Source organism: Portunus trituberculatus, chromosome 18 (assembly GCF_017591435.1).
Source record: "Portunus trituberculatus isolate SZX2019 chromosome 18, ASM1759143v1, whole genome shotgun sequence".
NCBI lineage: Eukaryota > Metazoa > Arthropoda > Malacostraca > Decapoda > Portunidae > Portunus > Portunus trituberculatus.
The window spans coordinates 4,709,265-4,720,141 of record NC_059272.1 but is presented as its reverse complement, the minus strand read 5'-3'; the positions used below and the strand labels follow the sequence as shown (position 1 = coordinate 4,720,141).

Genomic DNA, 10,877 nt, shown 5'->3' with positions numbered 1-10,877 from the left:
TACATATGGATTTAATTTAAAGACATACCATTCACGACGTTCTTCAACAGGAATCTAACAACCTGAGGGGCTAAACATTAAAACTGAATAAGCCAGACCACTGGTGGACTTTTATTATTTTTTTTATTTAATTATTATTATTGCTTTTTTTTTTCCCTTACTGGACTATACTAAAAGGAAATTGGTTTGCGATCAGTCATAGATGATTGGAACGCAAGATAACTGTCTTAAAACTAGGTAGGTATGTATGATACACACTTCTGTCTTTGAAATGTCTAAGGAGGTGGGAACCATGCAAGAGGTCACTTCTTATATCCCTATTATATGTACCTATTCAAAGGTATGCATTCATAGGCAAGAGACTATAATTTCCATGTGCACGATATCGGCAAATGTAAATGTCGCTGTCACATAAAATTGTGATTGTGTTACAGTAACTTTGAAATCGATGAAAACCTCCCCAGGGGAGGTTGCCATAGATATGCACAAGAATGCAGTAGTGTAGGTCAGAGGTCACTAATTAGCGTCATCACACTGGTTTTCAAAGCAACTCGTCACTTTTGTTTGATGCTCAGGCTTAAAACCAGCTAGACGAGCTACGTGCAGTACAAACACCACTCCTCACCAGCCCTTTACACATGCACGCTTTATTTTAATAAATAAAGGAATTTCCAATATGACAGAGTAGTTGACTGCATGAGGTATAATAGGTGGTGTTTGATGCAGAGGCGCGCCGCTCCCCCTGCTGGTGTCCCCCCGGTGGGTGTTTGTTTACCCCAGTAACACCCGCGACGCTGAGTGGGAGGGAGGCACCTTTTGGCCCGCCACTTGCACTGCCGCTGCTACCCCGCCCACCACACTCACAGGGGCGTGTTCTGACCCACTAGGGTAGCCACAGGTGAGGATTGCTTCACTGGGAGGATAAGTTTGACGAGACACTCCGTTGCGAGTGTCCCTTGGTGGGTGGCAAAGTTGTGCCGCCACAGCTTCCATCATTTTCCTGCTGAATAGACTGACTGGGGAAGCTTGCATGCCAGTTAATGAATGAGTCACAGTTTAGGCGTGCTGGTTTTCGTAGCATTGTCACTGGCAGCATACCCTGCCAACCGATGTGTATAGTAAAGCTCCTATACATAGACATCGAGTGTTTTCCTTCTCCAATCCCTGTAGTAAATAACAAGTGTAGATTTATTCTAGGTGGGTACCTCCTTGACCGCAGAAACACATGTTTATTGTATGTGTGTATCTAAAGTTGTCTTCTCTGTGGAGCCTGTATGTGGCATGGAAAGGTTGCTAGTGGTGATATTCCCTTGTGCTTTCAAGAACCTCCATGAATGGTCAAAAGCTTGAGCTGTGTCTGTCATCTTTCCATTAGGGATGACTTGAGATGCTGCGAGCTTGTAAAGGTTGTCTTTTCATTTTTTTTTTTTTTTTTTTTTTTTGAGTAGTTGCTGTGATCATTAGAGTGTACATTCACATGAACTTTTCTCCGAGAATGTTGACTGGTTAACAGTTCATCGGTCAGATACATTGGCCATGTTAATTGTCACCAGTTTTGCTTGATATTTTGCTAGTGGCTATTCATTGATGAAATGACATGACTCAATGCTTTCTGACCATGGCCAGAAATGTCAGAAAATATCTTACAAGATGGAATCTATTTTTTTTTTTTTTTTATGTAAATTTAAACATCTTATGAGTTATTGTTCCTTTATTTCTCATTTACCAGTATGTGACCTTTTAACTAAACTGCATATACTATAAATGAAATACACAAGAAATGAACAAGCATATGAACTGTGATAATTACCATAGTTGATGTTAATATTATGTGCACACACACACACACACACACACACACACACACACACACACACACACACACACAGAGCAAGGAGTGTGCATAGCTTTAAAGAAAAGTTGGACAAATGTAAATATGGAGATGGAGGCCACACGATCGTAATGCTCAGGTCCTGTAAAACCACACACACATTTACACTAATGATTTAAGGATATAAAGCTTAGTTTGAGTCTGCTGTATAAAGCATCAGTTAGTGTGGGTATTACTGTCAACTTAATGGATTTTCTCCCCTTGCAATTTTTACTTCCATGAAGTTGGAACTCCTTTAGCTATCTAAAATGCTCAAAACCACAAGTTCCAGATTTCAAATTTTTATGATTTTGGAATATTGATTCACATAATTCTGTTTGCAGTGGATTATTTTTAAGAATTATGATTTTTGAAATTTCACACAAAATGTAAATGAAAATGCTTAACTAAACATGATGTTATATGATAATGAAATTTAAGATATTTTTGTGCTGGTTTTGTATCACAGTGACATGGAACATTATCACATTAATGATGCTGTGATCACTATTGCTGAGGTACAAACATGAAAAACTTGTCATCCTCTATTCACTATAAACATGCATCATATTGACCTTGAAGCATCAAAGTATCACCAAGACCCATTCATCAGTAGTTATGGTCCATAATTACAGAAGGCAAGCAGTGCTATCTGTATCTGTTTCCTATGTCATAATGTGGTTGTATCGGCTCTTGATAAAAGTTATGAAGTCAAAATTATCTTTATTTGTATTGTAATCTATTTTGTATATGCCAGGCTGAGGTTCTACCTCATTGAAGCTTCCCCATGATGCCTTGTTTAGTTGTGGGAATATTAATACAGTTCAGGGGGTTTCCAGTCACCTTGCTTCATCCTTTGAGTCATGTGATGTAGAGGGAATATAGGCAAAGTATTTTCTATCCTGGCCATGTATTGTTCAGTTAGGCTGTTCCTGTTTTCCACAGAAAATGTAAATTTATAAAAATTTAATTGGTAATGATTGTGAACAATATACATACAAAATTGTCTGGATCATTTAGTATGGTTAAAACAAAATATCTCTTATTATGCTACATTTTATTATTTGACATTTGTAATGCAGTTTTTTCTCCTTCAGATCAACAACAATGACGGAGGAAATATTATCTCTGAAATGGAACAACCATCGTACAACGTTTTTTCATGTCCTCTCCAATGTTAGACTAAAGGTAATTGTCTGGTTTCTTTCCTTTGCACTTTGAACATTAATTTTACCATGCAGAAATGAACCAGAGCATATTATTTGTTTGTTTATTAAGACATGACTTATCTGTTTTTATTAATAGGAATAAAATTGATTAATACAGTGGTACCTTGAAGTACAAGTTTAATTCGTTTTGTGATGGAGCTCGTATCTCAAAAAAAGCTTGTATCTCCAAACTATTTTTTCCATTGAATGCTTAGAAATGCCGTTAATCTGTTCCAGCCTCCCCAAAAAGAGCACGCCTAATTTTTTTTATGTGTTTTCAGGTAAGAAAAGGTATTTATAAATTATAATTATTGCAAGGAAACGTAATAAAACGTAACTAAAGATAACATAAATAAATAAACTACCCTTATAAAGTATATTTATCTCAGAGGATGCATTCCACAGGACATTACCAAACCACATCCCCACCCTCCCTTTGGACTGTTGATCAGCTGGAGTGTACAAATATAGCCACCTACAGAAGACTGGGTGCTCTAATAATCACAAAAGAGCTCATTGACGACCCTGTAAACATTATTCATTGAATAAATGAAGTTTTAAGTAGGAGAGAGAGTAGAGAGGCTGTACCACTGTAGCTAGAGAGATTTGTTTACATTGTTCCCTCCCTCCATGATAAGCATCGGTGGAGGAAGTAGAAAGGATACAAGAAATTTGTTTTTGCCTTTTCAGTTACGTATACATGCATGAAAATATATGAAATAACAGTAAAAGTTTATTTAGTGTTCTTACCTTGGAGGAAAGAATGCAGGCACCATTCACACATTAACATTAACCATAAATTAAGATTGCATTTTTTTAGACAAAAAAAGATCAGTAAATAGTGTGAAAATTATGAAAGAACAATCACAGTGCATGAGTTCCATGAGAAACGTAGATACTAGCTCAGCTGAGGTTAGACTGATGCGCTGAGCCACTGACTACAGTGGCAACATCACCTAGCATGACTCATATCTCAAATTTAAAAAGTGACCAAATCATAGCTCATATCTAAAAAAACTTGTATCTCAGGCAGCTCGTATCTCAAGGTACCACTGTAATTTATAGCCACCAGAAATTTATTAATGATATAATGATATGATCTGGTCAGATTGCTTAAATATCAACAAGTTTCACTTTGTTAATGCAAATTCAAAAAGGGAAACAGCATGAAACATAACTTGTGCACATCATTACTGGAACATTTTGTAGTATGATTTTTGTGAGATAATTAACTATGCATTCATCACCTATAATCCTAATTTTCTCCTTGAAGTAAGCAGTCATAAAAGTCACAGAACAGAGGCTCAACCTAACCAAGAATAGAAGTCTTAAAAAACTGACTTGTGATTTAGTACAAGAAGTCTAGCAACTTCACAGGAAAGACTCAAAAGGAACAAAGAATTTCAGCAGATGTGGAGGTGTCAAACACCAAGTCTTGTTGAATCCATATTAAGTCCATTACATATAAATCTTATACGCATTATTTTAGGTTAGGATGGCTGTTATGCTTGGTCAACCAGAAGGGCTGTGTTTTACCCACAATCCACAGGAGGTATGGCATACTGTGATGTCACAGTATCACAAGAGAGTAGGTTGTTTTCTGTATGGAGTGAGGTGGGCAATGGTGTGAAATAGGCAGTGATGCAGTACAGTTCTTCCTTAGTAGAGGCAAAGTTGTTAAAAATAATAATTTAATTGACTGTTCCTAGAGATGTGGCCTGATGTGCACTAGAAATGCTTAAAATAGATGGGTGACTAAATTATGATAAAGTTTCAGAGCAGGTTCAGAACTCATAATAATCTAAGAATGGACTTAAAGAGCTTTACAGAAAGGTTGGATCTAATCCTGTAGCTTAGCAGGCTGCCATGAGGACACAATGGATAACTCATGCAAATGTAAAGACTTGAAATAATGGTGAAACTATTGCAAAGGGAGATGCTGTTATGAATGAATATATGCATTTGTAAACCTGTTTCATGCCAATCTCATAGCTAGTAATTAAAGACAATTTTATGCATTGAACTGAGAGGAATATTTTTTTACTTGAAATTTTCAGGAGGCCTACTCTGATGCCACGGTGGCATGTGAGGGCAAATTCTTCCCAGTGCATAAACTGGTGATGTCCTCTTGCAGTGACTACTTTGAGCAGATCTTCCAAGTGGTACAATGTCGACATCCTGTCATTGTGCTCAAAGATATAACTCATCAACACATGGACCTGCTGCTCAGCTACATGTACCTTGGAGAAGTCAAGGTTTGTATGTTTGTGTGTATTTACCTAGTTGTATATTACAGGGTTCAAGCAAGACTCATAGTGACCTGTCTCCATATCTAATTTTATCCAAATTTGCCTAAAATTCTTGCACGCTTTCTGCGTTACAATCTCATCATTCAGGCTGTTCCAGATGTCTACTGTCCTATGTGGAAAACTAAACTTTTTAATGTTTCTCAAACATTGACTTTTCCTTATCTTCTTTGAGTGGCTTCTTTTCCATCTATCTCTATCTTCAACCAGTGATACCAGGTCTTGTATTTTCCATACTGTTCACTAACTTGTACATCGTTATTAGATCTCCTCTCTCCCATCTATCCTTCAGAGTTTGTAGTTCCATTTCCTTTAGTCTATCATCATAGGAAAGGTTCTTTATTTATGGCACCATCTTTGTGGTTGTCTTTTGGATTCTTTCTAGTTTCCTGACCACACTATTGCTACATATTCAAGTCTAGATCTTATCATCATCATTGTTATGATCTTTTTTGTCATATTCTTGTCCATGTAGTTAAATGCCATCCTGATATTTGTTAGTGTCTTATATGTTGAAGCAAATAACCCATTATGTGTCTTTCTGGGGTCAGGGTATCTTGTATAATCACTCCCAGGTCTTTCTCTTCCTTCTTTTGCATTATAACCTCTTCTCTCATTTTGTACACCCCACATAAGCCTTCTATTACTTTTACCCATTTCCATCACATGACGTTTTTTGGCATTAAATTCTAATTTCCACTTCCGGCCCCATTCCCAGATCTTATCAGTATCTCTCTGCAATTCAATACAGTCCTCATTGGTCCTTATTACTCTCAAGAGTTTTGTATCATTATCAAACAAATTTGTATTGCTACTCAGGTTCTCCTGTATATCGTTAATATGAATTTGAAACATTATTGGTACCAGCACTGACCCCTGTGGTACACCACTAGTTACTTTGCTCCAACTTTATTGGGTGTCTCTTATCACTCCTCATTTCTCTTCCTGTTAAGTAGTTCCTCGTCCAGCTTAAGATACTTCCTGTACTCCTTCTATATGTTCTATTTTCCAAAGGAGTCTTCTGTATGGTACTCTGTCAAAAGCCTTTTTGATACCTAATTACACTGTATTCATCCATCCATCTCTCCCTTCTACCTCATCTATTACCTGTGTATAGAAACTTAGTAAATTTGTTATACATTATATTCCTCTTCTAAATCCAAATTGGGAGTTATTTGTGATTTAATTTTCCTCCAGATAATCCAGCTATTTTTCTTTAATCACAATTTCACAGAGCTTTCCGAAGTCAGTAACACAGGTTTATAATTCAAGGGCTTGATTCTTTTCCCTTCTTTGAATTTGGGGAATATATTTGCCATTTTCCATTCCCTTGGTACTTTCCCTTACGTTAATGAACTGTTGATCATCCCAAATTGGGTCTACCAATTGTTCTCTACATTCTCTCAGTGTCCATCCTGACACTTCATCTGGCTCCTTTCCTTTTCTTACATCTACCTTTTCTAGTAATTTACTAATTTCCTTTTTATGCACCATAATGTTTCATAATCCTTTCTGTGTCACTCCGTCGTTTTGTTCTATAAAATCTCCTTGTACATTAAATACTGATCTAAAGCTCTCATTCATCAGTTTGCTCATTTCTTCCATTGTTTCATAAATATCCTGTTTCCCTTTGTGAACGTAGCAATGGTGTCTCAGCTCGTAAGTTTTCCATTTACAGTATATTCTTGTATAATAGCTTAGATTCCTCTCCAGATTTTTTTTTTACAACGTCCCTTTCAAACTTTCTCTTCTCCCGCCTTATTCTAATATACACTCGACCCTCGAAACAACGGACAAATGCATGCACGATTGCAAAAGTCCATTCTTTGCAAAAGTATGTGAAAAACTGTATAAAATGTACGTAAAATATGTAAAATTTTCTAATTTTCTTATTAGTTCAGGCTTAGCAGCCACTGGAAGAGCCTTTCGATTATGCTTCACTGGTTTACTAGGTTTAGGAGGCATTTTGGATAGGTTAAGCACTCATGGGAAGGGTATAAATGCATAAAAAAAACCCGTGGTAAGCACTGGACAATGTTCGCTGTTGGTTGAAAACGCACGGACTGAAGATTAAACATGGCGGCCAACAGCTGATGGCGCGACCGACCCGACACCTACCGGATAATAATTTGCCGGGAACAGACAATCGCACACATTTTAATATTCGTCCGTAGATTAAACCGTACTCCAGAATTTGTCCGTAGTTTCCGAAATCTGTTGATGGGAGGTCCGTTGTTTTGAGGGTCGAGTGTATTCATTTCATGCCTCATTATATTGCTTCTTATTCTCTTCATTTCTCTGTTTCCTTAATTTCTTCCAAGCAGCATCCTATTTCTTCTTAGCTTTTGTGCATGTAGCATTATACCATGTGTGTTTGCTCTCTTTTGTTCTGAATACTGGATCATGCCTCCTTAACCCCTCATTGTACTTATCTAGGAAGATTTCAGATTTCTCTTGAACTGTCTTACCTTACATAGTTTCTTTCCAATTTATACTACCAAAATACTTTCTTAATCTTTCAAAATTAGTCTTGGCATGATTCAATCTTCCTTGTTTTTGTCCCTCATCCCATCTCAAAATTTTGTGATCCTTCAATTCAACTTCTAGGACTAAGTGATCTCTTTTTCCAGCATAACTATTTAATTCCATTTCCTCCCAATCAACATGTTTGCAATGTAGATCCCCCACAAGTAGTACCTTTCTGTCAGTTCTTAGCATAATGTTCAAGCACTTCAGCACTTCATTTTTGCATTTCCTTGTGTACCTCAAGTTCTCATGTACAAATTAGTCTTTGCTGGCACATATGTAACTATGATTTTCCTCCTTTTCCTTCCACTGTTCCTAATTGTTATACTTAAAACCTTTGCCAGTCCATCTCTGTATTGTACTTCTTTCCACGTATATATTCTCTTGAACCATTATCAATACTCCTCCTCTTACTTTTCCTCTTCTGTCTCTCCTCCAGATATTATATATCCCTATTCTTTAAAATTTACTTGAATGTCTTCGCTTAACTATGTTTTTGTTATACATACCACATCTGGTCCATTTTCCAATATGTAATCTCTCACTTCCAACATTCCTGATATAAACCCATCTATGTTTGCATACATGACTCTTAATGCTTGTGTGTGTGTATTTACCTAATTGTAACATACGGGAAAAGAGCTATGCTCGTGTTGTCCCGTCTCCATATCTATTAATGTCCAGCTTTTTCTTAAAATCATGAATATTCCTTGCGTTGACCACTTCCACGTCTAAACTATTCCATGCTTCCACCCTTCTATGAGGAAGCTATATTTTTCACATCTCTCCTATAAGTGGCCATTTTAGTTTTTCCATGCCCTCTCGACATTCTTCCATTCCACATACACAGATCTTCCCTATCCATTTTTTCCATGCCAATCATCACTCTGTATATTGCTATCAGGTCTCCCCTTTCTCTTCTGTTTTCCAGGGTTGGAAGTTGCATTCTTTTCAGTCTGTCTTCATAAGTCAAATCTCTTAAGTCTGTGTGTGTGTGTGTGTGTGTGTGTGTGTGTGTGTGTGTGTGTGTGTGTATTCACCTAGTTGTAATTTTACAGGGCCTGGGTATCATACTCGTGTGGCCCCGTCTCCATATCTACACACATCCAACTTTCCTTTAAAACTATGCACACTCCTCGCTGACACCACCTCCTCACTCAAACTATTCCACACCTCCACACATCTCTGTGGGAAACTATATTTCTTCACATCCTTCAAGCATATTCCCTTGGCTATCTTTTTACTATGCGATCTCGTAGTTCTATTTAAATTTTCCTCTCTCAACATCATTTGCTCATTATCCACTTCATCCAAACCGTTCAACAGTTTATAAACCTGTATTAAATCTCCTCTTTCTCTTCTTTGTTCCAAGGTAAGCAAATTCATTTCTTTTAATCTCTCCTCATAGGTCATTTCTGCCAATTCCGGAACCATTTTTGTTGCCATTCTCTGCAATCTCTCCAACTTCCTTATATGCTTCTTTTTATAAGGGGACCAAACCACTCCAGCATATTCCAATCTTGGTCTAATTACCGTACTAATTAATTTCTTCATCATGAAGACTAATCCAATATTTCTAATTAAATTATATGTTTCTCCAAACATCTTGTCAATATGAGCCTCAAACTGCCCATGGTCTTGTATTATCACTCCCAAATCCTTTTCCTTTTCCACCTTTTTCAACACTACTCCTTCACCCATCTTATATGACCCTCTTGGCCGTCTTCCACTCTTCCCCATCTCCATCACATGACTTTTGCTCAGATTAAATTCCATCTCCCACCTCTTGCTCCACTCCCAAATCTTATCCAGATCTGCCTGTAAAATTTCACAATCTTCTTCACTCTTCACACACCTACACAACTTCGCATCATCCGCAAACAAATTAATATAACTGTTTACTCCCTCTGGCATATCATTAATATAGACAAGGAAAAGTATTGGTGCCAGCACTGAACCTTGTGGGACTCCACTCTCCACCACCAACCAGTCCGACTTTGCATCCCTTATTACCGTTCTCATCTCCCTCCATCTCAAGTAGTTTTCCATCCACTTTAACACTTTTCCTTCAGTCCTCCATAAATCTCTAATTTCCATAGCAGTCTCATGTGAGGTACCTTGTCAAAAGCTTTTTTAAATCCAAATATACACAGTCCATCCATCCTCTCTCTCTTGTATTTTGTCAACCACTCTTGAATAAAAGCTCAGTAGATTTGTTACACATGACCTCCCTTTCCTAAAGCCAAATTGATGATCCGATAATAACTTATGATCCTCCAGGAACCGTATCCAATATTTCTTTATCACCCTCTCACAAATCTTACCGACCACACTTGTTAGAGACACAGGTCTATAGTTAAGAGGCTCTTCCTTACTGCCTCCCTTATAAATGGGCACCACTTCAGCTCTTTTCCACTCTACTGGTACTTCCCTGTTTCTAATGAGCACCTTATAATATCATATAATGGATCAATCAATTCTTCTCTACATTCCTTCAATAATTTTCCTGAAACTTCATCTGGTCCCATCGCTTTATCATCTTTAAGTTCCTCCAACATTTTATATAACTCCTTTTAGGTATCTTAATGTCATCCATGTGCACATTTCCTTCTACATTCTGAGGCTTTACAAACATTGTTTCTTTAGTAAATACTTGTTGAAACCTATTATTTAGCAATTCGCTATATTCTTAGGGTCATCTACTATCCCTTGCTCTCCTTTTAATCTTTCAATGGACTCTCTCTTTTAAGTTTACCATTTATGAACCTGTAAAACAATTTTGGATGTTCCTTACTCTTGTCTACAATATCTTTTCAAATTTTCTTTCTTCCTCCTCCTTACCCTCACATACTCATTTCTTGCCACTCTATAATTCTCCTTATTTAGTATATTCCTGCTCTTTTCCATCTTTTCCAAGCCACATCTCTCTTTTCTTTAGCCTTAACACAAGTTGCATTAAACCAATCC

At 37.2% G+C, this 10,877-nt stretch overlaps 1 protein-coding gene across 1 annotated transcript in view; it reads left to right on the top strand.

The window, feature by feature from the left end:
- Window positions 1–741: 741 nt before the first annotated feature.
- LOC123505599 (transcription factor GAGA-like) overlaps window positions 742–10,877 on the top strand; it is a 44,631-nt gene continuing 34,495 nt past the window's right edge. Inside the window, exons 1-3 of the mRNA XM_045257117.1 lie at window positions 742–898; window positions 2,968–3,058; window positions 5,136–5,333. Coding sequence (XP_045113052.1) covers window positions 2,978–3,058; window positions 5,136–5,333 — 279 coding nt within the window. The 5' untranslated portion in view covers window positions 742–898; window positions 2,968–2,977. The remainder of the gene's footprint in view (window positions 899–2,967; window positions 3,059–5,135; window positions 5,334–10,877) is intronic.